Here is a 27,317-nt window from a genome sequence, read left to right as displayed (position 1 = left end):
GGTTGATAAGCTGTGTCTTCTCCACTCTCTCCTTTTCCATAACCAAAAGCATAAATGCTTACATACCCACTTACATACATGCATGCATGTATACATATATGTTTATGTAGTTATAAGAAAATAATCCTAGGTGTGTGACTCGAAGATCCAGTTAGAGGCAACTCACATAAGGCCCATGTAACCACAATGCAGATGCATGACCTATGGTTTTAACCTATAATTAAATCAAGTTTAATTAACTATTGAACAATATTTGAATAAGTTCTGATCATGGTGAGAACACCTAATGTTGATTACTCTGATGAACATCTATTTCTCCTAGATATCACCAATTTCCTGGTGCAGAAGGCAGTTGGAGTATGAGCAGAAGCCCAAGAATGTATTGGTCCTGCTCACTCTCAAGTTCCTTGTCGCCCTCTCAGTCTCCAAGGTAGTAATGAATGTTAGTTTAAATAGAGCTTGGAATCCAGGGTATGGAAATTCACACTACTCTATTAGATAGCATTTGAGGGAGTAATGGTACTTCAGGCAAACAATGTGCCCTCCAGCGTTGCCTTGCCATGCTTTAGTTAATTTATTTTTAACTTTTCAGCCCCGCAGTTTGCGTACTCATGATAATACTTCGCTTTTTTATTAGTCCTATTATTAGGAGTGCGTATTCCATAGGTTACAAATTAAATAAACTATAGCTCAAATTGTTCTACATGAACAACATAACATTGTCGTCTCTTTGAGTTTTAGGAGGTCTATTCTTAACATGTTTTGATTAGGGCCTGTTCGATGGATTTTCTAGAGCAACTTCCAATCTAAATTCACTACCTTTGAACAAAACAATTTTTAAATTCTATAGTGATTTTGTGAGTGATTATTGCTCAAATAATTCCATGTTTCTTGTTGTTTTTGTAGGATAGTCTCCCGAGAACAAGAAGTTGTTAAATTTCTTAACTCAGAACTACAAGACAATGCAGGTTACAATGAAGCTGGTAGCCTTACTATGTTAAGAGCAAGGTTTACACGCCATAATGCATATGAACGAAAAGTGGGTTCTTCAAAAATTTTGGATTATTTGGTTCCTGCTTAACTTTCACAAGTGCGGCTAGAACTCTATTCTTCAATATTGCTTGCAGATTCCTCTACCATGCAGTCACAAATGAGAAATGATAGTTGTCATGTCTCTCTGGAAGTTTTTTTCAGATTATATGTTCTCTTTTATGGCGCCAAGTAGATAGCACCCTTCCAATTTACATGACCACACATTTTCTTTGATTTTTTGTTGTCGCAGACTGAGATATTACTTGCAAAATCCTTTGTCCTACAGTCACAAGTATAAATGACAGTGTTGGCACTCTTTGTGACATTGTCATGTCTTTTTAGAAGGTTTGTTTTTAAAAATGATCTCTTCTATGAATCTAAGTAGACAACACCCTTGCAATTTGCATGGCCACACACATTTTTTTGATGTTTTTCATGTTGTCACGGACTCTGAGATTATCTTGGCTTTATGTAACAGTGTTGCATCACCTTTGCCTCACTGGCCTACAACATTCACTTGCCAACACTCAAGATATAGTTGAATCAACAGATAATAAAAAATAAGAGCTAATGTGTCATTGTTCTTTTTTCAAGTGAGTTATACACACTTTTTATTTATACCAGATTCTTAGCTTAGCAATCATGTCAAGCATAATTACTCAGGTATTTGGATTTACTAAGTATTATATGTTATAATCAATTTACCAATTTCATCATCATCAAAGGTTTCAAGCTATATTGGCTGACAAACTTTGATGTTAACCAACAAAAATGATTTATTAGGAACTAGAGTGTGTATAATTTTGATTAGATTTTTCTGAACTATGGCATCCTCTCTGTTACTGGTAGTAACTTGCCTTCTAGAGTTTTTTATTAATACTAGCTTTCTGTAGTTAGCATGCATTAAGAGCATTCCTTAAATCTTTTAGTTCAGCGCTGTAGAAATTGATGAAGCGTTCTCACCTCTGTCGAGGCCGCATGATTCTATTAAATAGGAAAGCAATGATGCTTAGATTTACATGAGTAACAACCTTTAAGATGGGACCTACAGGATCTATGTATTGCTGAACAAACTCTGCCGTATCTAGTCCCAAAATATAGGATATTACTAACTGACTATATCTGATAACACACGCGTTATCAGGATTAGCATCATATCTTAACACCCCCCGTCAATCATAACCGCCCAAGGTTGAGATTGCACTTAAATTCTTCAAGCTTCTGTTGAGTCAATGGTTTTGTAAACCCATCTGCAACTTGATCATTGGTGGATATAAATTGCACGTCTAATCTTTTCTGTAGAACTCTATCACGGATAAAATGATAATCTACTTCGATGTGTTTTGTTCTAGCGTGAAATACAGGATTTGATGATAGATATTTAGCACCCATATTGTCACACCATAATCGAGCAGTACGAGGACATGCTATGTTCAATTCATCGAGCAAAGTTTGGATCCACATTACTTCTGCAGTAGCATTCCCCATTGCCTTATATTCTGCTTCAGTACTGGATCTTGACACGGTAGCTTGTTTTCTTGCACTCCAGGATATAAGATTGGATCCCAAGAATACAGCAAAACCCCCAGTGGATTTTCGATCATCTAAACAGCCTGCCCAATCTGCATCAGAGAAGGCACTGATTAACCAGGACGATGATTGCTTAATTTTTAATCCTATGTCGGCAGTTCCCTTCACATAACGTAATATCCTCTTAACTGCAGTCCAATGTTGAGTAGTTGGGGCATGTAAATATTGGCACACCTTATTGATGGCGAATGAAATATCCGGTCTTGTAAGTGTTAAATATTGTAAGCCTCCAACAATACTCCTATATTTTGTAGCATCTTCTGAGCCTAAAGCATCCCCGACATGAGCTGACAGTTTTTCACTTGTTGACAAGGGAGTAACCGTAGGTTTACAGGTGGCCATACCAGCTTTCTTTAGAAGATCAGTGGCATATTTCTCTTGAGATAACAAAATTCCATCTCTGATTCTTTTGACCTCAATTCCCAAAAAATAATGTAATTCCCCTAAGTCCTTTAGAGCAAAATCAGTTTTGAGATCCTCAAGTAACGCTTGGACTGCCTTTGACGAGGAGCTTACAACCACTATATCATCCACATATACAAGAAGAAAAATGGTGATCATGCCTTTCTTATAGAAAAATAAAGAGGTATCAGCTCTTGATGATCGAAAACCAAGTATCTTGAGTTTATCACTAAGTCTAGCATACCAAGCACGTGGCGCTTGCTTTAGACCATAAAGGGCCTTATTAAGTTTGCATATATGATGTGGCTTAGTGATATCTTCATACCCAGGAGGTTGTCTCATATACACTTCTTCCTCAAGAACACCATGAAGAAACGCGTTCTGCACATCCAGCTGTCGCAGGCACCATCCTTTAGTCATAGCAATTGAGAGAACAAGTCTAATTGTAGTAGGTTTGACCACCGGGCTGAAGGTGTCTTCATAATCGATCCCATAACGTTGCTTGAACCCTTTTGCCACTAACCGTGCTTTGTATCTATCCACTGATCCATCTGCCTTCTGTTTAATTTTGTATATCCATTTACAATCAATTATATTCCTGCCTTGTTTTGGGGGCACAAGATGCCAGGTCTTGTTTCGAACGAGAGCTGCATATTCAACATCCATTGCTAGCTTCCAGTTCGCATCAATAAGAGCATCAGTTAAATTTGATGGCTCACTTGTAGTAATAAGAAATCCATACCGTATGGTGCCATCAGTATACTGCTTGGTTTTACGAATACCTTGCTGAAGCCTGGTACGGTGAACAGGAGACGCAGGAGATAAGGCAGGAACAAGTTCTTCAGCTGCTGATTCAGGATCCGGTGCAGTAGAGGATGATATGGGCACCGATCCCAAACTAGACTCATCGTTGTTGTCTGTCGCAGTTGATGGCGCTTCATGCGAGGCGGAGCTGACCCGAACACTCGCGGTGTCAAGTGCATCTGGCGAGATGAGGTCCGGACTGTCCCCCTCGATCGAGACCGGAGTGAGCGATGGAACAACTGATGATGGGTAGTCGTCTGTCGTGGAATCCAGAGCAGCTCCAGCTGGACCCGGGGAAGCATCCCTCCTATTATTTTCACCAGGGGTTTGATCTAGACGATTCCCGATCAGGGAGCCTGATGTGTCCTGCATGTCATTATAGCCAGAAACTGGACGAAGCATTGGAAAAATAGAAGCAGGTGAACTATCGTCAACAGAATTATTCGTATTCATCCCTGGTGTAGGAAGAAGAAGGACTTCACTACTAAAACGAGCGCCAGTACAAGACGTCGATGCAAAAGGGAAAACTGATTCATCAAAGATGACATCACGGGAAATATATATTCTACCAGTGGCAGGGTCAAGACACTTAAACCCTTTATGCATGTTGCTGTATCCTAAAAAGACACATCGAAGGGATCGAAATTGAAGTTTTTTTGTGTTGTATGGTCGTAGACAAGGCCAACATGCACAACCAAATATTCGAAGATTTTGGTAGTCTGGTGTGCGATCAAGGAGGCGAAAGAGAGGAGTTTGAAACTGGATAGCGGAACTAGGAGTTCGATTAATAAGATATGTGGCAGCCAAGAAAGCTTGATCCCAATATTTGAGCGGCATATTTGCCGTGGCAAGAAGAGATAGGCCGATTTCAACTATGTGGCGGTGTTTCCGCTCTGCAGCACCATTTTGTTGGTGAGCATGGGGACAAGAGACAAGATGGGAGATGCCAACCTGTCGAAGAAAGGTGTTGAGGCGAGCATACTCGCCTCCCCAGTCCGTTTGTATAGCAATGATTTTTCGTCCAAGAAGGCGTTCAACAAGAGCTTGAAACTCTTTAAAATAACAAAAAACATCCGACTTATGGCGCATGAGATATATCCAGGTGAATTTACTATAATCATCAATAAAACTGACATAATAGTTATAACGACCAAAAGAATCAATGGCCGGTCCCCATACATCAGAGAAAACTAATTGAAGAGGAAAGCTAGACTTGCTAGTGGACACACTATAAGGAAGCTGGTGAGACTTTGCCTGTTGGCAAGCTCCACACACGGACTGGGACAAGGACTCAGAAGAACATGGCAATGCGTGTTCACGAACAACGCGCGACACCGTAGCATAGGAGGGATGACCGAGCCTGTGGTGCCACCTTGAAAGGGACGGCATCGCTGTGGAAACATGAAACGCCGCCTTATTATCGGATGACTGAGAAGGGGACGGCAAGGGGTAGAGTCCACGTTCACATGGTCCTCGAAGAAGCACTTGCTTCGTTGCTTGATCCTTAATCAAGAAAAAATTAGGGTGAAATTCAATAAAAACATTATTGTCTGTAGTGAGCCGATGAACAGAGACTAAATTTTTTGATGTCTGGGGAACGTGAAGAATTTTGTGGAGATGTAAATTACGACCAGGGGTATGAATAGACGAATAACCAATGTGACGAATGTTCATACCTGCGCCGCTTGCAGTGTGTATCTGATCAGTGCCATTATAGCGATCATAAACAGCAAGTTTGTCCAATTCGCCTGTGATGTGATCAGTTGCGCCCGTGTCTGTGTACCAGGATGGATCAGTAGTGGATGGAGCGGCTGCTGCGGCGAGGCGTTGATCAGGGACGAAATTTTCGTCAAATCTGTACCAACAATTGGTAACAACGTGTCCAACTTTGAAGCATAGTTGGCACGTGGGTTTCTTGGAGCGATTGCCAGTGTCTTGCCTATTGTGGCGGCCGGTGCTGTTGCTAGAGTAGGCACCCTGGAATCGGCCACGACCACGGGACTGCCCACCGCCACGAGAGGAGCCAGATCGGCCCCTATTGCGACCTCCATAGGACGCCATATTGGCTGAGAACTGGATGTTGCTTGCACCAGATTGCAGCTCTAGCCGAGATTCATGGCTCAAAAGCTGAGCATACAGGGCCCCAGGCGTTACTGGTTCTTCACGGGCTAGAACCGCCGAGACCACCGGATTGTAATTTTCTTCAAGGCCCGACAAGATGTAGGACACCAGTTCATCATCAGAGATAACCACGCCCGAGGCACCAAGCTCATCGGCGAGGCTACGGACTTTGGAGTAATAGTCAGCAACTGAAGAATTCCCTTTCTTCAGAGTATGCAGCGCAATGCGCGTGCTAACGGAACGCGCCCGAGTTTGGCACGTGAACATCTGCTCCAAGGTAGACCAAACTTGCGCCGAGGTGCGGAGCGAAGCAACAGTTGTAAGGATCTCCCTTGTGAGCGATGAGAACAGATAGCTGAGAACGGCTTGGTCCTGCGCAACCCAGCGAGCATACTCCGGGTTGGGCTTGGAGATGACCTTATCGCCGTCTTTTTCATTGATGGCCGGAGGAGGCGCAGCAATGGATCCATCAAGATAACCCTCAAATTGGGCAGCACGGATCGCCGGCAGCACTTGGGCTTGCCAGAGGACGTGATTTGTCCTGGAGAGCTTCTCGGTGATGGTGATATTCAGGGAGGAAGGGAGGGAAAGAGGAGGATTGGATGGTGACGCCATGGATGAGCTTAATGAGGAATAGGCTCTAGATACCATGTAGAAATTGATGAAGCGTTCTCACCTCTGTCGAGGCCGCATGATTCTATTAAATAGGAAAGCAATGATGCTTAGATTTACATGAGTAACAACCTTTAAGATGGGACCTACAGGATCTATGTATTGCTGAACAAACTCTGCCGTATCTAGTCCCAAAATATAGGATATTACTAACTGACTATATCTGATAACACACGCGTTATCAGGATTAGCATCATATCTTAACAAGCGCTATTTCAAACTTTTTAGCCCGAGCCATACGAAAGTTTTCAAAACCGTTCAACATTTGCAATGAAGCAAGAATCATTGAATATGTTCAATGATATGACCAGAGGGATATTTGTTTTTCTAATTGATAAACATGCATGTCAACCTAACATTAATATTTCATTTATTAATTCTCCACTGAACTTTGACAGAGACTCCAAGAAGCATCAGCCGCATGGTGCAAATCCAGAGGCATGAATGCAGTTCATGGCCAACACAACAATTACTGGACCCCACTGATGAACCCTAGCTTCTTCAGAGCATTCACCAGAGGGGAATGGACACACCCACTCCCCCAAGGCTATGCCTATAGGCAAGAAGCAACCGATGAAGTGGCCTCTAGAATTGCGGGATGCATAAGCATCTACCTGGCAGCATCGTGAAGGATAAAAACAACAACGCGTGCAGAGCACGCGTTAGACACTAGTAGAAAATGATGCTGGTCCCCCTCGCTCTCTTTCTAGTCCCAGTGAGTTCGCGTGACGGGAAGGAACAACCACAAAATAATAAACATCTTGCACTAATTGTTCTCATGGTCTGGATTTTCTATCGGGCTAATTTGCTTGGGTGGGCAACGAGCTGAGCAGGCTGGTGGGCCGGATGGGTTTGGTTTGGTTTTGCTGAAACCACGGTTCCGACCCAACAGGCCGCCCGCCATGCACCAGGCAGCGTTGAAGCGGACAAGTCCGGCGAGGAGGATTGACGAGGACGACGACCTGTTCTGCATCTGCACGGACGGGGCACGCCCGCCCACACGCTCTCTAGGGCGGAGTTCCTGCCGGCACTTGCGTGAGGAAGCTGCCGACGGCGACGTGCGCCTCTTGCTTGGTTGGTCCCATGCGCGTAGCTGCCTAAGGAGATGTGGAGCAGGGACGCGGCCACAGCAGATGCCACGAGGTCGGGAATGGGCCCAGCGCCGGCAGCGCGAGCGATCTCCCCCTCTTTCCGCAGCGGCGGACCCACTCCCACGGCATCACATGCGGATCTCCCCCTCTACGTATCCGATGATGGTTCTGCTATGCTCACATTTGAATCACTTGCGGAGACTGCAGAATTTGCTAGAAAGTGGGTGCCATTTTGCAAGAAGTACACCATTGAGCCACGAGCTCCTGAATTCTACTTCTCACAGAAAATTGACTACTTGAAGGACAAGATACACCCATCTTTTGTCAAGGAGCGTAGGGCTATGAAGGTAGATCTTGGTTGCTCATTTGAACAACATTTATTGTTTTTTTACTGGCCATGCCTTCTGTTTTTATACAAATAACGTTATGTACTTGTGTTTACACAGAGGGACTATGAAGAGTACAAGGTGAGGATTAATGCTTTGGTTGCCAAGGCTCAAAAGACACCCGATGAAGGCTGGATCATGCAAGACGGTACACCATGGCCTTGGAACAATCCTCGCGACCACCCTGGCATGCATGATCCAGGTAGTTTCCTTCTTACGAGTGAAATATCAGGATGTGATATCTGTGCTCATACTGAGCAACTTCTTTATTGCATGATGGTACTTTACTTCTAGTATAGAACTGATTACTGAAATTTATATATAATACGAGTAGTTATTTTTTGGAAATAAATCAAGCTCTAAATATTTCTTTCCATCCTGGTCAACACTGAACATGCATGTCTTCTGTCATGAAATAAATAAATATAAACGATAACAACATCCTAGCCAGGTGTTGTTCCACTTGAACTTGCAAATATACATCCTAGTCAGGCATTGTTTTTTTTCTATACTAAGATGCTCCATTTTCTGACTCTACTATGATGTGTGTCGATCCTTGCTAGAGTGTCAAGCTTGCTCTTACCCATACCCCTGGCTTTTGGTGACAGGTTTTCCTTGGTGAGACTGGTGCACGGGACTTTGATGGAAATGAACTTCCTCGGTTAGTGTATGTGTCAAGAGAGAAAAGACCAGGCTACCAACACCACAAGAAGGCAGGGGCTATGAATGCTCTGGTACAACATTCTTCAGTGCTAATTGCAGTATATAGAAGTTCATTCTATTCCAAGATTGTTTGAGCATGCACTGAATGAGAAACTTTCTAATTTGGTAGGTCCGAGTGTCTGCTGTTCTGACAAATGCTCCTTACATTCTTAATCTTGACTGCGATCACTATGTTAACAACAGCAAAGCAGTTCGTGAAGCAATGTGCTTCATGATGGACCCTACTGTTGGCAGAGATGTCTGCTACGTACAATTTCCCCAGAGGTTCGATGGCATTGATCGATATGCCAACAGGAACGTTGTGTTCTTTGACGTAAGTGCTTTAGCTGGGGATATCGTGTTGCATCTTAGTTATCTTCACACAACTTATATGTCCATTCTTACATTGAATAGGTTAATATGAAAGGACTTGACGGCATCCAAGGCCCAGTTTATGTGGGAACTGGTTGTTGTTTCTATCGGTAGGCACTTTATGGTTATGGACCTCCATCACTGCCTGCACTTCCGAAGTCTACGATTTGTTCGTGGTGTTGCTGCTGCTGCCCCAAGAAAAAGGTCGAAAGAAGTGAGAGGGAGATCCACAGAGACTCTCGGCGAGAAGACCTTGAGTCTGCCATTTTTAACCTTCGCGAAATCGACAGTAAGTGCGTGGATGTGGTCTGTCAAAATTTGTAGCCTGAAATAAAAAAAATAGCATGCTCATTACAGTTACACTGCGGTTGTTTTTCAGACTACGATGAGTACGAGAGGTCCATGCTCATCTCTCAGATGAGCTTCGAGAAGTCTTTTGGGCTGTCCTCGGTCTTTATTGAATCAACTCTTATGGAGAATGGGGGCGTTCCTGAATCTGCAAACCCATCTACCCTAATTAAAGAAGCCATTCATGTCATTAGCTGTGGATACGAAGAGAAAACTGAGTGGGGAAAAGAGGTGCATTCTTGTCCTTCATTTATCTCCCTATAATAGCAGAAACATAACTTGATGACATATCAGATATTTTTCCCCTGTTAGTGAGGCCTGACTTCTTGTTTCGATTTTTCTTCTTCTTAATTTCCTTCAGATTGGCTGGATCTATGGCTCAGTTACAGAGGATATTCTGACTGGGTTTAAGATGCACTGCCGCGGCTGGAGATCCATCTACTGCATGCCGGTGAGGCCTGCATTCAAGGGATCAGCCCCGATCAACCTTTCCGACCGTCTTCACCAAGTTCTCCGGTGGGCTCTCGGTTCTGTCGAGATCTTCTTCAGTCGGCACTGCCCGCTGTGGTACGGATACGGCGGCGGCCGTCTGAGATGGCTCCAGAGGCTGTCCTACATCAACACCATCGTGTACCCGTTCACTTCACTCCCTCTGGTTGCCTACTGCTGCCTGCCTGCCATCTGCCTGCTCACGGGAAAGTTCATTATCCCTACGGTAAGTTTAGCTAAGCTAGCTACGCATGCCTGGCCAGGCACCACAAATGCTCATTCGTCACTCTTTCCTTCCAGCTGTCCAACGCTGCGACGATATGGTTTCTCGGGCTTTTCATGTCCATCATCGTGACGAGCGTGCTGGAGCTGCGGTGGAGCGGCATCGGGATCGAGGACTGGTGGCGCAACGAGCAGTTCTGGGTCATCGGGGGCGTGTCGGCGCACCTGTTCGCGGTGTTCCAGGGCATCCTCAAGATGATCGCCGGGCTGGACACCAACTTCACGGTGACGGCGAAGGCCACGGACGACACGGAGTTCGGGGAGCTGTACGTGTTCAAGTGGACGACGGTGCTGATCCCGCCCACCAGCATCCTGGTGCTGAACCTGGTGGGCGTGGTGGCGGGGTTCTCGGCCGCGCTGAACAGCGGCTACGAGTCCTGGGGCCCGCTCTTCGGCAAGGTGTTCTTCGCCATGTGGGTGATCATGCACCTCTACCCGTTCCTCAAGGGCCTCATGGGCCGCCAGAACCGCACGCCCACCATCGTGGTGCTCTGGTCCGTCCTCCTCGCCTCCGTCTTCTCCCTGCTCTGGGTCAAGATCGACCCCTTCGTCGGAGGAACCGAGACCGGCGTCAACACCAACAGCTGCAACACGGTCATCTGCTGATCTTACGGTAAGCTGGTGTCGTGCGGCGGCGGACGTGTTTTCTGGTGCTGCTGCTGCTGCTGCCTGATCTGATAGTTCTATTTTGCATTCAAAGTGTTGATTGCTGTTGTGTATGTTATGGAAAGTTTTATTTAGCATCAGTGGAGATCGTTTTACATTAGTGGAGCTCCAAATTGCAGTTGTATTTTGCATGAAGAGCATGATAAATGTAGTTTCCGATGATAAAATTCGGATACGGAAACAAAACCAGAGAGGTTTTCTGTATATATCCGTTCGTTTTTCATCCCTATGTCGCACAACCAAAAACTTTGAGATCTAAGTTGTTAAAAAGAATAGAGTAACTTATATAATTTAGAAAAGTTGAAGCAAAGTTCAGTATGCTGATGTACGCGAACGAACAACGAATTCAGGGTGCGTCTGGCGGTGGTGCGCCGGCTCATCCTCTCGGTGTAGACGGCCGCGCGCCTGCCGGAGCACTGCTGCCCCTGCGCGCCCGCCACCTCGCCCGTGTCGCCCGCGTCCTCGCTGGTGGGATCGCTGCTCGTGCACTCCGTGATGGTCGTCCCGGTCACGGTGCTCCCTCACGCGCCCGAGCCGGCTGATCCGGTCCGTGGTGCCGCCGCCCGACCGCTGCACCGCGCTCTGCCCCGGCACCACGCCGGCGTTCAGGTCCTCCACCGACAGCTCGCCCTCCAGGTACCGGACGATCTAGCCATTTGGAGCGGGAAATGAGTGACGCTTGCACTTGCAGCCACACGGCTGCATCCAGTGTGAGACGTTCTGTTCTTGGGCAGGAAGCCTTACCTGGCTCATCCGCGGGCGACACCGCGCGGTCTGGCGCACGGCGGCCGCGGCGCACGCGACCAGCCGCGCCATGTCGTGCGCGTCGTAGTCGGTCTCCAGCCTCGGATCGATGAGGTCGTCGTAGTTTTCCTCCTCCACAGCTCTTGTCAGCAATGGCCTAGCCTGTTGAGGAGCAGAGGAACTGTCGCTGTTGCATATCGAATGGGGAATCCACGTGATGCTATTATGTAAAGTATGTAACAGCTTATAACCAACCAGTACCGATACTTAGCACAGTCATAGTTAACTGATGGATGGGAACTAATTTAGGCAAGAAGGATTGGGTCCAAAGAAGGACCACTCACCCAAGAAACCAATGCCACAGACTGAAACTCTGAAGATGCCATGATTGGTTTCCTCCCGGTGATGAGCTCCAGCAGCATCACACCGAAGGAGAAGACGTCGGACCGGTCGCTAATTTTGCCTGTGGCAGCGTACTCTGGAGCCAGATATCTGCGGACAAAAACAAAAGACAACAGAAATTCAGTCTTAGAATATGCGTCAGCAGGTTATGCTGTATGTGGGCGAATTGGTGAGTGTGTGCCCTGCCAACATCACAGAACGATTTACCCGAAGGTTCCTATCACACGCGTAGAAACAGGGGTGACTTCAGCTGCTTGGTATTTGGCCAACCCGAAATCTGCAACCTGAATGTATGTATATACCCCCAAAAAATGTGCAAATCTTTCAGTTAAAACATGCAGGCAGGCACGCACGCAGGCAGGCTAAAGATTTTCGGCTGTTTGGGTCTACCTTTGGCTCGTAATGGTAATCCAGAAGGATGTTCGCCGCTTTGATGTCACGATGGATGATCTTTGGATAACCTGACAGCAGCGAACAAAAAGAAGAAGAAGAAGAAGAAGAAGCATAAGCCCGTTTTGCCAGGGACAGACAGAGAGGGGAGGAACATAACAGAGGGCAAGAGTCAAGAACTCACAGTCTTCGTGCAGGTACGCGAGGCCCTTCGCGGAGCCAACCGCGATCCTCCACCGCCTCGGCCAGTCCAGCGTCGGCCTGCCACTCCCTGTCCCTGATACCGAGCTCCAGTGTCAGACAGACCCACTCGCAGTTAAGGAGCTCCAGCGTCCGTCCGTGCGTGCATACCGTGGAGATGGAACTCGAGGGTCTTGTTGGGCACGTACTCGTACACGAGCAGCCGCTGCTCGCCGTAGAGGCAGTAGCCGACGAGGGAGACGAGGTTCTTGTGGTGCACGCGGCTGATGATCTCCACCTCGGCGCGGAACTCGCGGTCGCCCTGCCCGCCGCCGGCCTGCAGCTTCTTGATGGCCACCTCCCGCCCGCCCACCGTGCCGCGGTACACGTGCCCGAACCCGCCCTGCCCGAGTAGGTTCGCGTCCGAGAACCTGCCCGTCGCCGCCGCTAGGTCGTCGTACGCGAACGTGCCGCCCGTGATGGCCGGCGCCGGCGAAAGGTTCGGCGGCGGCGTCATCGGAAGCCGCGGGGCGTAGTACTCGCCTGGTGCCAGGGGCAATAAGACAAGAAAGAGCCGAGTGTTGGGTGTGTCCTCTACAGCCGGTCAATAGAGACTGGATTGGGCTTAACCCAACTATCGTTCCTTTAATCGGGCCCTTGATCGGGAGGGCCCACACTAACCTCGGTTGGAGCCCCCAGACACACGACGCTATATATAGGACTAAGGGGTCGCAGGAAAAACTAACGCTAGTACCTCGCCCCAAAACCCTAGTCCTCAGAGGCCCCATCGCCTAGACGTCGGAGTGTTTAGAAACGCGACAACCTACAGCGGCTCGGATCCCGATGCCTGCTGCTTCTCTGCAGGGCGACGGTATGAAGATAGCAACAACAATAAAGGTGTGTTTCCCCGTTCCTCTCAGTAGATAGTAGATCAGATCTACACGTCATCAAGATTTTACTTTCAGTTACAGACGGATTGGTATTCTAGGGACTTAGGAATCGATCCTAGGCAGTATAGATTCTAACAATGGTATCAAAGCCGTCCTAAGAACCCTAGATCTCCTAATCCGCATCAGTTTTATGAGATCACAGAAAAGTCTCGGATCAACATGATTGAACTATTTTTTTCGTTTATCACCCGAGAACAGATAGATTAAAATAGAAAGAATATTTTTTATCTCTCGGGTTAGGGTTTACCTAACCCTAAATCTAGGGTTTTGGCCACTAACAGAGATTTGGTCTCGGCCAAACCCAGAAGATTCGAGATAGTAAAAACAGATCGATGTTTTAGGGTTAGGGTTTAATAACCTAACCCTGATCAGTTTTAAATCTGGGTCAACAGAGATCACAGTGGCTCGGGATCTTTTACATCCACGGCCTAGATGACAGAGCAGATTAGAAAAGGTACAAAAAAATCCTCACAGAAAATCTACGTTCTATCAACTCATAACTCGATCCCGAATATTACATTAGATCCATCTCATACATCACAGAGAACGAGATCGAGTCAAAGAGGTAAGGGAGATAAGATCTGGGCGTGCACAGTCACAGAAGTCGACCAAGAGGTCGACCCCTTTTCTCTGCTGTCAACAGGGACAGCTGTCGGCGTTTGACCGACGGCGGCGCGCCCTACTGAGGGGACGCGCACACCGGCGGTAAAACCCGCATGCCCCTGAACATTAATCCGGTCATCCTCGGATATGTGAGCCGGCTGCGCGCTCAGGCAGCGGCTAGCTCACCGGTTTGAGCTGTTCGGTGGGGAAGAAAGAAGCAAAGAACAGAGCAGGAGAAGAACAGAAAGAGAGGAAGCCAGCCTAGATCCGTTTGCCAAGCCATGGTGCAAGGAAAAAAAAATAGAGAGAAGTGGGAGGTGCGGTCGGCCAGGAAGAAGAAAAGAAAAAAAAGTTCCCAGGCGGCCGGCTGTCTTTGTGGCGGCTGGGGATAAGAAAAGAAAATGGCTAGGGTTTGCTGTCACCCCGAACTCCACGCTATATATAAAACCTGCATAGTGCGCCGTGCACTCCTGACCGTCGGATTATATCTAACGGCGCTGGATGGAGGTGGAGGTGCGGGAGGCGCCCGCGGCTAGGCCAGATTCGTGGCCCAGGCCCAGGTTGCGGCCTGGGCGCGCGCTCCCTGCTGGCAGCGGCCAAAAGGTGGGCCGCCTTGATGGGCCAAGAGGCCGATCAAGCCAAAATGGCCTCCAATTTTTTTTTCGGGAATTTGTTTACTATTTCCAGAAATTAGAAACACAGAAAAGAAATAAGAAAAAAAATAGTGCAGAAAATTCAGAAAATATCTTAGAAATATTTTTCAGTTATAGAAAATTACAGATATATTTATGGACTATTTTATTCCGCTGCGTACTTTGGTACTTTATTCAATATTTTATGCAATTTTTCAGTTGATTATGAAACCAACGTTGATTAATTTATTGACTAAATTGCATAGAATTCAGAAAATTTGTGGTAATTGAATATTCTAACCAACGTTAGATATTGTTACCACATTTTGAACAGAAATAAACATATTCTAGATCATCCAACGATGGTTTTAGAATTTTAGAACCAGATTATTATTTGTTTTTCTATGCACTATTGTTTATTATGAAGCCTACGTGGATTAATTCTCTTTAAGTGCATAGAATTCAGTTTTTGTGGTGATTGAATATTTTGACCAACGTCGAATATTGTTGCCACATTTTATACAAGAATTAAGTTTTCTAAATCATCTAACGATGGTTTAGAATTTTAGAACAAGAAATTTTGTAGATCACACATGATTATTATTTGACCAACGTCGGATATTTAATTCATGCAAGTTCTATGTTTCAGTATTTACTTCAGATGTCCTAAATATTTTCTATTTTACTTTGCAAAAGTGCACATATTGGCCTATTAGTTGGTCAGACAAGACAGATTAAACCGTTATGTGGTATTTATTGTCACTTATGGCGGGAAAAGATTGAAATGATAACTACAGTGGATGAAATAGATTCCTCACTGTGTTTTGAGAAACCCATTAAGCCTACAGTAGGCTCACCTTAGGATGACCTTAAGATGGCGCCTTAAAGCATCTATAAGGTCAATTGAAAAAGATCCAAGTGTAATGTACTTGATCATAATAAGAGTCTCATCCAGGATCCTATTGAGGGTGCTATTCCAGAATATGAGACATTTCATGATCAGTAAAACACCTGTCTAAATGGACAAGTGCTATATAGATCAACTCGTGACATAGTTTGTCTAGAAGAAGGAAAGGTTGATAAGTCAAATAAGTGATTCTATCAATCTTCCCAAACTAAGATTCCTCAAACAGAACAAGACCTCTAAGAAAGGTTCAAGAATAAGATCAAACATGATCACGATGTTTTCTATATGCAACAATCAGACTGTTTCTCAGATCCCCTGAGACCTGCCTCTATTGCAAGAAGACAGGGCATACAATAGAAAGTGTTCAGAATTCCTGCAATAGATGCTACAGAATGTAATTCCATACAAACCTAAGGCTCCCAGAGGGCTGAAAACAGTTACAGTGGTTAACGGAAAGCAAGCAGACACTTAACTTCATTTTCGTGATTAGACAATCAACACATCCAACATCACTTCGGTGATAGAGACTGTGTTATTCAGTTTTGATAATAAAGAGTTTGGTCTCGCCATCTGACGAGACATGCTTTATTTATCTTCGCACAGTGGTGCTAGATACGCCAGAAAATAAACCAGCCAACATTGGCAGGAGTAAGAAAACAATGTGATGGAGAAACCTCGTCGAAATTATGGTACTATCGTTTGGGCCATATTTTGAGGGGGAGAAAAGAAATCTCGTTAAGGGACGGATTCTCCATCACCTAGACTTCACAGACTTAGAGCAATGCAGAGATTGCATGCACAGTACGAGAGTGTTAGAAATTATTCATACAGATATATGTGGTCCTTTTCCAGTTAGGACAGTAGATGGGTTTGACTTGTTCATAACCTTCACAGATGACTACTCTCGCTGCGATTATATTTACCTTTTTTTAAGGGACAGATCATAAGATGTAGACAAGTTTAAATAGTTCAAGGCTGATGTAGAAAAACAACACGATTTGAACACAAAGATTGTCATATCAAATCGTGTGGGGGTAATGTGGGCACCATACTGAGTATGGACAGGTCCCAGGATCCTTTCGCGAGGTTCCTAAGTGAAAACAGTATTGTAGCTCAGTATTCAACACCTGGTGAACCGCAACAAAATGTGGTTTCCTAAAGGCGTAAGAAGAACATTGATGGACATGGTAATGAGTATGTTTAGTTACTCTAACTTACCATTGAGTTTATGGATGGTGGCTTTAAAAACCGTATGCAAATACTCAACAAAGTTCCTAGTAAATCAGTGGCTAAAACTCCATATGAGTTGTTGACTGGCAGAAAGTTCACGCTCAACTACTTCAACATATGGGGTTGTCCAGCAGAAGCTCGAATATTTAATCCTGGACAGGAAAAGCTAGATGAGAGAACCACTAGCTACCATTTTATTGGCTACCCTGAGAGATCGAAGGGTTACAGATTCTACTGTCCAGGCAGACAAACCAAGTTTATAGAAACCAGACATGCCATTTTCCTAGAAGATGACATGATCAAGGGGAGTAAGGTACTCAGAGAGGTTGACCTTCAGGAAAGAGGATGTATGTCCCGATTCCGATGGTTGAAGAACCATACTTCTCGATACCCGCTGTGGTTCCACCAACGGTTGTAACGACTCGAGGTGAAACCCCTGCTGCAAATATTGTATCACCAAGTGCAACTACTACAGAGCAAGTCAGTACACCTTCTGCACATTCTGGCTCTTCTGAGTCGGTTGCACAGGAGAGTTCACATGACAGTAGTAGTGTCACGCCAAGTGATGCACTAATGCAGGAGCCCCAGAACGAACCAGAACTAGAAACAAAGTTTATGAAGGTCTCGAAGGTCTAGACGATCTGCGATTCCTGATGATTATGGAGTTTACACAAGTGTAGACATAGAAAGCGATGAGATTTATATGTGTGAGGACATCGATGCAGAAGGTGATCCCACTACATATGAAATAGCTATGAGAAGCGCAAGAAGACCAAGCGTGACTCCAAAGGGAATATAGAAAGAGACAAGGACATGTGGCCAAGGCGTTCACACAGTGAGAAGGCATTGACTACCATGAAACCTTCTCACTTGTCCTAACAAAAGATTAATTTCGGATCATTATGGCACTAGTGGCTCATTTGATCTAGAGCTCCATAAGATGAATGTAATGACAACATCACTAAATGGAGAGTTAACAGAAAACGTGTTCATGGCACAACCAAAGGGTTTTGTCATGAGCAGTTAAAGAAAAACAAGGGATGTCACTTATGGAGGTCCATTTAAGGATTAAAACATTTCTCCAGACAGTGGTACATCAAATCTGATCAGACTATCAGAAAGTTTTGGTTTCGAGGAAAACGAGGAAGACAATTGCATTTATGCGAAGTCTAAGAAAAGTATATCTTCCTTGTTCTGTATGTCGATGGCATATTTTTTAGCTAGTAGTGATAAAGATCTACTAGCGGAAACAGAAAGTTTTCGTTCCTCGAACTTCGATATAAAAAAAACATAGGAGAAGCCTCTTACGTTTTAAAATAGAATTTCACAGAGATAGGCATAATGAAGTATTAGAACTCTCACAGAAGTCATACATAGAGAAGTACTAAAGAAGTACAGTATGCATCAGTGTAAGGCCACGCCTGCGCCAATAGTCAAGGGTGATAAGTTTGGGAATCATCAGTATCCCCAGATTCAGTGACAGAAAGATCAGATAAAGTCAGTACCATATGCTTCTACTATCAGAAGCATTTTGTATGCTCAAATATATATTCGCCCTGACTTAGAATTTACTACCGGGATGTTTGGGAGATATCAGATCAACCCAGACATAGAACACCGTTAAGCAGTTAAGAAGGCTCTAATGTACCTCCAAGGTACGAAAATGGCCTCATGCTAATAAACAGAAGATCTAGTTCCCTACTTCGAGGTATAAATTTACTATATCTGGGGGAGTTATTTCTTATAAAAGTTGCAAACAGACAGCGAGAGCATCGTCGACAATGCACGCTGAGTTTGTAACCATGCATGAGGCAAATGGGCAGGCAATAAAGATAAAGAAATTTGTACCCGGATTAAGAGTGGTTGATAGCTTAGAGCGACCACTGAGAATTTACTGCGATAATGAGCCAGCGATACCGTATTCCTATAACAACAAGTCATGTGGCGCTGCCAAGTTCATTGACTTTTAGTGTTATGTTGTTAAGGAGTAGATTCAGGATCAAACCATAAAAGATGAGCATAACAGAACATAGCAGATGCTAGCGGATCCGCTCACAAAAAGGTCTTCCACCCAACGTGTTAAGATATCACGTAGCCGGCATGGGTTTAAGGGAGTGCCTATGATCTTGAATCACAGGGGCTGCAGATTGCAACCAAATAAAGTCTTTTCCGTTCTGAAGCAGGCGAGCATGTTGTAGTCAATGAGTGCGATGATACTTAATCGGTCATTGTCACACATTGGTCTCTATGTGTAAACTTGTCAAGGGATGGAATCCAGAAAAGTTGAGTACAAGGAATGTAGAGAACAAAGGGGAGATTGTTGGGTGTGTCCTCTACAGCCGGTCAATAGAGACTGGATTGGGCTTAACCCAACTATCGTTCCTTTAATCGGGCCCTTGATCGGGAGGGCCCACACTAACCTCGGTTGGAGCCCCCAGACACACGACGCTATATATAGGACTAAGGGGTCGCAGGAAAAACTAACGCTAGTACCTCGCCCCAAAACCCTAGTCCTCAGAGGCCCCATCGCCTAGACGTCGGAGTGTTTAGAAACGCGACAACCTACAGCGGCTCGGATCCCGATGCCTGCTGCTTCTCTGCAGGGCGACGGTATGAAGATAGCAACAACAATAAAGGTGTGTTTCCCCGTTCCTCTCAGTAGATAGTAGATCAGATCTACACGTCATCAAGATTTTACTTTCAGTTACAGACGGATTGGTATTCTAGGGACTTAGGAATCGATCCTAGGCAGTATAGATTCTAACACCGAGAGGTCGGTCAGTCCAGCAGCCTCTAGAGAGCGAAAGTGGCGCCAAGGCGCACCATTTCAGCTACGTGCAGTGCAGACACCTCGCCCACCATCCATGGGGCGCAAGCGCAAGCACGCCGCCTGACCACGGTCACCACGCTAATGCTGGGGTTGGGGACCCGCGCTCGGCGTCGTCCCGAGTTGCGAAACATTGCTCTTGTTCATCGCCATTCGCCAGCATGCCAAGAACAAAGGCGACTTACTTGTACGGGTAGCTGTACATACGCGTATACGTACCTCGGAACTCCTCAGACGGCGGCGGCGACCGCCTCCATCGCTTCGTTCCCATGAAGCAGTAGACGAGCCCGGCGGCGAGGCCGAGCATGACCAGCGCCACGATGGCGGCGCCTATGCCCACCGCCATGCCGTTGCTTAACGACTTAGAGGACCATGACGATATTGATGGTGTTCCTGATGACCGGAGCGGTGGACGTGGAGCCAATGACAAATGTGATGTCGGAGGCGCGAGTGATGTCCGGACACCATTGAGAGAAGGCGGATAGCGTACAGACATAGGAGGCGATGACATTGGTGGTGGAGGTTGCGTCGGTGGGAGCGATGGAGATGGAGGAGGAGGAGACGGCGTAGGCTTTAGGCGGCACTGGAGCCGGTGGTGGAGGAGATGGCGTAGCCGGCGACGTTGGCGCTGGAAATGATATGACGCTGCGCCGCGCGCTTGTGCAACGGTTAAACAGCAGCCGATCAGCGAAGACCAGGGTCTATGTGCAGGACCTGGACATGGACGCGCTCAGTCAGATAGCCATGGGTGTCGGTGTTTTTTTGCTTGCACTGGCCGACCACACAACTCTTTTACCTTGGCTTGCCCAAGACCAAGCCCAGCCCAAGCGACAGCAGCAGCGGACGCGGGCGCCGTGACGTGCGTTTTAATAGGAACGAGTCTTTTCTTCACTTCTTTATTACATAACATTGACCGAGCAGAAGTTAAGGCTTCATGTTGCACAAGTATACATCAACTTGTATCTCCAGCAAAATGATAGTGGCAGTCTGTTCTTTACTTAAATCGCTAGAGCAATATAATCTCACTAAATCACTCACAATAGACATATGTAATAGTTTGAAGTAGCATTATATTAAGACATCCATGAATATAAAATACATAGTAAGATTATAGTATGAATATTTTAAGTTTTAAGAGGAGTTTTAGTGAGAGACTCTATAGACACAAGAGCGGTAGCCGGTAGGAGGAGTTTGAGTCCCTTCGATCCATTTGCTCTTGGCAAGTTGGATGCATCGATCGCGCACGATTGGAGACACCACTGAACGAAACCAGCTGCCGGCAGTGCACCCCTGCGACGTCGAGGATGAAACACATTCCGTTGACCGACCATCGAACTTTCTGTTAATCGACCCCATCCCGTCCATGTGGACCTTCAAGTCGCGTGTTTTGCATAACGGTTCTAGGTTCAGATGACATATTTTGTGTGACCCGTTGACTCGTTCCCTAGGGCTTAGGCAACCAAATCACGAGGCATCTTTTCTAGTCCGGGAGTGAACTCAGAGCAAGAGTGGACATTGTACAAACAAGTTGGGGTGCTGCTAATATAATGGGACCTAGGACTAAGTTGGCGAGGTAGTAGTTTTTCACGTACCTTGCTTGCACTACCAGATCGTCGTTGTAACTTGCACTTCCTACCACGTGACGGGTGAACAAAAGCCACACATGCATGGCAGTGTTGTTAGGCGTGAGGTACAAAACAGAGTAACCAGTCCATTATATTTTTTTCCAGAGATGTGTATATGATGAAATTTTAACTAAATCTACAAAATTTCTATTTTTAGGTACATCTGCACCCTTAAAAATAACCTAGCTTCATCTCTGAGAGCAACGATGCGCGTTTGTGAATGAAGGAGAGGATGCAGTGAACGAATATGCTTCGAGACAAGCCTAGATGTTATATTAGCAAGTCTAAGTCTAATAGATGTCCCCGAGAAAAAAACAGCTTCACATCGTTCAGGCTCAATTTTGAATAGCCTAGCATCGGCCAAGTTGAATCTAAAGCCTCGGTGTTGTCAGATTCTTTACAAAATCGACCCGTTCAACTCAAAGAAAGTGGTGCAAACATAACCATCAAAGCAATTTTGATCCGATCCATGTGCCAATTAGACGAGCCGAATAGGAAGAGTTAGAGTAGTTGGAACTGGAGATGATGTTTGCACCTTGAGTTTGGTGATGGAGGTGGGAGTGAGCTAGGTAAGGGCATGTTCGGCTTAACCCCAATCCATCTGGATTGAAGAGGATTGAGTCGATTTTAATCCCTAGTAAGTCAAAATCCCTTCCAATCCATACTAATCCCCTCCAATTCATATAGAACGGAAATAACCGAACAAGCCATAAAGAGGTGCACAATGTTAGTTGAGGTTGCAAATATTAGGGTCATCTTAGCCCAACCCTTCCTTGTTTTCTATAACATGTTTTTTCTGGACCACAAATACCATGAAAGTCTGAGATGATGCTTTTGTTATTGGTCCAATTGCCCAAAAATGGCAACACATTTCATTCTAACTGTGAGCGGACCTTTTTAGAATACTCTATGTATAAATTGGCCAATTGTAAACCAATAATAATAGATACAAATTATTGTACAATTAAACAACAGTACAATCAAACTACTAAATAACAAAGAATTTTAATCTCAAGCAAAATAACTTATCATGAGCTATCAGACATGTTGATATCAAGCGATCGGGTGCATCCAATCAAAATCCAACAATGACTTTTATGTGGAAGGGGTTAAATGTAAAATAGCTACTAACTTTTAAGTGGAAAGGATTAAATACAAAATAGTTGTTAAGGTAGGCTAGTTAAAACCTTTGCCCTTTTAGCACAGATTGCTGGAATTACATGGACATTCATTGGGATCACTTTTTGGATTTCTTCTCAATGGTCGCATCGACAAGGGATCACTTAGAAAGTTCTTCATGGAAATCTTTCTGTTTGTTTCGGCTTAGGAAATCTGGAAATAAAGGAATGCTACTATCTTTAGAGAATCTGTTTCCTCGGTCCTCGCTCTCTTCTTGGAAGCACTGCTTCAATGGCATGTTCAAGCTACAGTTGGTTAGATTGTGCCCTGATCTTAGACTGAAGATATCCTTTTGGTATAACTCTTTATATTTTTTCTTTTCCTTTTTCTCTTCTAGCTGGTTCTTTCTTCATGCTCTATACAGTTTTGTTTCTGTTTAATAAAATTTTATGTTGTAAGGGCTTCCCCTACAGTTTTCCTAGTAAAAAAGGCATGCTAATTAAAACCCAACAAAAACGAAAGTTTAGGTTCATACAATCTTATTAAGGCTAAATCTTTGGAGTCTCCCTATACTGTCTCTTCTTGTATCAACGTTAGTCTTCCTCTGCCTATCTTCCTGTTGTTAGCACATCTTAGAATTCTACTACGCACTAGTGGCTCTAAAGGTATTCGTTGAACATATCTCAACCATCTTAATCGATGTTAAACAATCTTTTCTTCAATTGATGTTATTCCTAACTTATTAAATCATTGTTCCAAACTCGATCCCTATCCTTTATTGTATGGCCACAAATCCAACATAATATACGTATTTCCGCACATTATCAACTAAACATATAGTATTTTTATAGATCAACATTTTGCACCATACCAAAATCACAAAAAAGTTTATAGATACACGTTATTATTTACTCTAACAACATATCAAAATTTAAGTTCTAGCTAATCATATATTAAGAGATATAAAAAAAGAAAATTCTGTATATAAAAAGAGAAAATTCTATCCAATATGAAGAATAAAAAATAATAGATTTTTCTCCTTTTATATCTTTTAAAATAAAATAAAATAGAATTTAAATCTTAATATGTGAATAGAGTAAATAATAAAGTATATTTATCATTTTAAGAACTTTCATACTTTTAGTATTTTGATTGCACGGAACACTTGATTGCACAACCCTTTTTTCCATACTAATAAACATAGTTAGAAAAATACAAACCGACACTTGTGGTAGTTCTAAGTGCTGCGTTATGATGCAGATGAACTCAAAAGCACGTAGGGGTAACAACGAGCTCTAAATTTTACACTAGAAAATTTAAGAATCGGATCGAATTAGGATTGAGCTCTATTTTTTTTTGAACTAATATATTTTTAGAGCTCTAAGTAATTGTGAAGAAACATTTGGATCCATTATCACCCCTAAACACATGCAACACTGTGCTGCAAATCAGACAAGTATTTTGTTTCTTAAATTGGTTTCAGAAACCAATAACAAAATGGCAGGTCATATAAGAAGCTACTTTAAGCAAGAGTAGTTAAATGACATCTACTTATAAGTTATGAAAAATACTTCCAGCACGAAATTTGAAAAAAAAAAGTAATAACATGTTATGATCCAAAATAGTCATCATTTAACTGGAAAGCAAGTCTAGTAGATGCTACAGGTTACTAGCAGCCTAGTAGCATAGCACTGGATATGCTTTGGCACAGCACAGGCTTCACCAAGTTTAAGTTTGATGAAAACGCCAAAAGGTAATCCATACTTTGGAGGCAGGAAATGGAGCAAGGTTAAACCCAGTTTCAGCAAATTCAAAAACAAACGTAAGGAAAACCCCATGTAATTAAGTAACAGAAAATGATCAGCTAGATAGGCAATATTTTTTGTTGTGGCTGTAGCTGCTTCCATAACTAAGTACATCTCGGTTTGCCTTTTGCAGCCGCAAATATTGGAATGTGAACCCATAACCCTAACAGGGGTTGGGTGATATATTAATAGACTGAGTGAACTGGGCCAGGCCCATTACAGAGGGGTGAGAAGGTCATTACACGAGGAAGACTCCAAACCCTAAACGGGTATTCTAACACCCCCCCGCAGTCACAACTCTATCCTGTACAGATGTTGAGACTGGATCGAAAGTCTAAAAATACACTCGACGGTAACCCCTTGGTGAAGATGTCGGCGAACTGCAGCGTGGTGGGGACGCTGAGAACCCGAACGTCACCGGCAGCGACACGTTCGCGGACGAAGTGCAGGTCGATCTCCACGTGTTTCGTGCGCTGATGCTGCACGGGGTTGGTGGAGAGGTAGACCGCGCTGACGTTGTCACAGTAGACGAGGGTGGCACGCTGGAGGGGACTGTGGAGCTCGTGGAGGAGCTGGCGCAGCCAGGAGGCCTCTGCCACGCCGTTGGCCACGGCACGGTACTCGGCCTCAGCGCTGGAGCGAGAGACGACGGGCTGACGCTTGGCGGCCCAAGAGACGAGGTTGGCGCCCAGGAACACGGCGTAACCGGAGGTGGACCGGCGCGTGTCGGGACAGCCAGCCCAGTCAGCGTCGGTGTAGACCACGAGCTCCGACGTCGGGGATGGTCGGAGGAGGAGGCCGTAGTCGAGCGAGCCGCGGAGGTAGCGCAGAATCCGCTTGAGCGCGGTGAGATGGGGCTCCCGCGGGGTGTGCATATGCAAACACACCTGCTGGACGGCGTATGCGATGTCGGGCCTGGAGAAGGTGAGGTACTGGAGCGCGCCGGTCAGGCTCCGGTAGGACGTCGCGTCGGCGACCGGAGGCCCGTCGTCCTCAGGGAGCTTCGCCTGGGTGTCGACAGGCGTGGAGCAAGGCTTGCAGTCAGACATGCCAGCCCGCTCCAGGATGTCGATGGCGTACTGGCGCTGGTGGAGGAAGAGACCCTGAGGCCGGCGTTCGGCGGTGATGCCGAGGAAGTGGTGTAGGGGCCCCAGGTCCTTCATGGCGAATTCCCGCTGAAGGGCGACGATCGTGCGGTGAAGAAGGTCGGCGGTGGATGCCGTGAGCACAATGTCGTCGACATAGAGCAGGAGGTAGACGGTGTCGTCGCCGCGCCGGTAGATGAACAGGGACGTGTCCGACTTGGCCTCGACGAAGCCGATGGAGGCCAGGTAGGAGGCGAAGCGACTGTACCATGCCCGGGGCGCCTGCTTGAGGCCGTACAGGGACCGGTTCAGCCGGCAGACCAGATCCGGACGGTCAGCGTCGACAAAGCCGGTGGGCTGGGTGCAGTAGACAGTCTCCGTCAGAGTGCCATGGAGGAAGGCATTCTTGACGTCGAGCTGGTGGATCGCCCAGTCGCGGGAGAGGGCGAGGGAGAGGACGGCGCGAACAGTGGCGAACTTGACGACGGGGCTGAAGGTCTCGTCGTAGTCCACTCCGGGGCGCTGGGTGAAGCCCCGAAGGACCCAACGGGCCTTGTAGCGGTCGAGGGAGCCGTCCGAGGTCAGCTTGTGGCGAAATAGCCACTTGCCGGTGACCACGTTGGTGCCTGGTGGACGCGGCACCAGGTCCCAGGTGTGGTTGGCCAAGAGGGCCGCGTACTCCTCCTCCATAGCACGACGCCAATGTGGGTCGGCGAGGGCAGCGCGTACGGAGGAGGGCACAGGGGATGCGTCCGGAGGAGTGCAGGTCGTATCCGCTGCGAGGACCAGCCGGTCGACGGGGCGAAGAACGCCAGCGGCGCGCCGAGTCACCATCGGGTGGACGTGCCCGGGGTCGCGGTGGATGGCGACCGGGTGGTACACTGACGACTCGGGGCGGGCCGCCGGAACGTCGGGAGCGGCGGGTGTGACCGGCTCGCGGCGGTGGTAGACGACGGCAGGGTCGGCAAAGCGGGCCGTGCTCGTCGACGGGCCCGAGTCGGCAGGCGCCGAGGTGGCGGCATGGCTGCGACGGTGGTAGACGAGCGCGGGGTCGGCGAAGCGAGTTGGGGTCGACGGGGCCGCGCGTGGCGCAGGCGTGATCGACGGGGCCGCGCGTGGCGCAGGCGGGGTCGTCGGGGCCGCGCGTGGCGCAGGCGGGGTCGTCGGGGCCGCGCGGGGCGCAGGCGTGAGCGACGAGGCCGCGCGTGGCGCAGGCGGGGTCGTCGGGGCCGCGCGTGGCGTGGTAGTGGGCGCGAGTGGAGGCGTCGTGGCCGCACGAGGTACGGGTAACGGCGCAAGGCGGGGCGCCGGGGGTGGGAGGGGAACCGGATCAGACTCGAGGAGTGAGTCGAGGTCGGTGGGTGGGGTGGAGCCGGCAAGGGGAAACACATCTTCGTCGAAGACGACATGACGAGAGATGATGATGCGGTGGGAGGTGAGGTCCAGGCACCGATACCCCTTGTGGTCAGGGGAGTAGCCGAGGAATAGGCAGCGAGTGGAGCGAGGAGAAAGCTTGTTGGGGGCAGTAGCGGAAATGTTAGGGTAGCAGGCACAGCCGAACACGCGCAGGTGGTCGTAGGAAGGGGCTGTGCCGTACAGGGCAAAGTGAGGTGTAGGGTGGCTCACCGCCTTCGAGGGAAGACGGTTGAGGAGATGAGTGGCAGTATGAAGGGCCTCTGCCCAGTAGGTGGCAGGGAGAGACGCCTGAAAGAGAAGGCAGCGGATCATGTTGGTGGTGGTGCGAATCATGCGCTCGGCCCGGCCGTTCTGAGCAGAGGTGTAGGGACACGAGAGACGCAACTGGACGCCGTGAGTGAGGAAGAAAGAACGAGAGGCGTTGTTGTCGAACTCGCGGCCATTG

The 27,317-nt window shown here is 46.6% G+C and overlaps 1 protein-coding gene, 1 long non-coding RNA gene, 1 other non-coding gene and 1 pseudogene across 4 annotated transcripts; 2 read left to right on the top strand and 2 right to left on the bottom strand.

Annotated features, from left to right (window-relative positions):
• Positions 1-5,939: 5,939 nt before the first annotated feature.
• LOC111590026 (small nucleolar RNA Z247) lies at positions 5,940-6,078 on the bottom strand. Its single transcript, XR_004852319.1, has one exon. It is a non-coding gene; the product is annotated as a small nucleolar RNA Z247 (small nucleolar RNA).
• Positions 6,079-7,506: 1,428 nt separating this feature from the next.
• LOC103636648 (cellulose synthase A catalytic subunit 4 [UDP-forming]-like) lies at positions 7,507-11,180 on the top strand (annotated as a pseudogene).
• On the bottom strand, positions 11,131-14,629 carry LOC100279767 (uncharacterized). Of its 2 annotated transcripts, NM_001370196.1 has the most exons (7): positions 12,845-14,629; positions 12,678-12,770; positions 12,494-12,564; positions 12,311-12,387; positions 12,046-12,193; positions 11,702-11,863; positions 11,131-11,605 (listed from the first exon to the last, which is right to left on the bottom strand). In NM_001370196.1, the coding sequence occupies exons 1-7, from the start codon at positions 13,188-13,190 to the stop codon at positions 11,270-11,272; spliced, it is 1,233 nt and encodes a 410-aa protein (NP_001357125.1). In that variant the 5' UTR covers positions 13,191-14,629; the 3' UTR covers positions 11,131-11,269. The 2 variants fall into 2 exon arrangements, 1 of the variants encoding a protein (NP_001357125.1); NR_163965.1 differs by lacking the exon at positions 11,131-11,605 and having other exon boundaries at positions 11,750-11,863; positions 12,883-14,624.
• Positions 14,630-19,542: 4,913 nt separating this feature from the next.
• On the top strand, positions 19,543-22,813 carry LOC109941537 (uncharacterized). Its single transcript, XR_002264185.3, has 2 exons — positions 19,543-19,631; positions 21,605-22,813. It is a non-coding gene; the product is annotated as an uncharacterized lncRNA (long non-coding RNA).
• Positions 22,814-27,317: the final 4,504 nt, after the last annotated feature.

This window comes from Zea mays, chromosome 8 (genome assembly GCF_902167145.1).
Source record: "Zea mays cultivar B73 chromosome 8, Zm-B73-REFERENCE-NAM-5.0, whole genome shotgun sequence".
NCBI classification, from domain to species: Eukaryota; Viridiplantae; Streptophyta; class Magnoliopsida; order Poales; family Poaceae; genus Zea; species Zea mays.
Note: the sequence above shows the minus strand (reverse complement) of the source record. Positions and strands in the feature narration are given on the sequence as shown.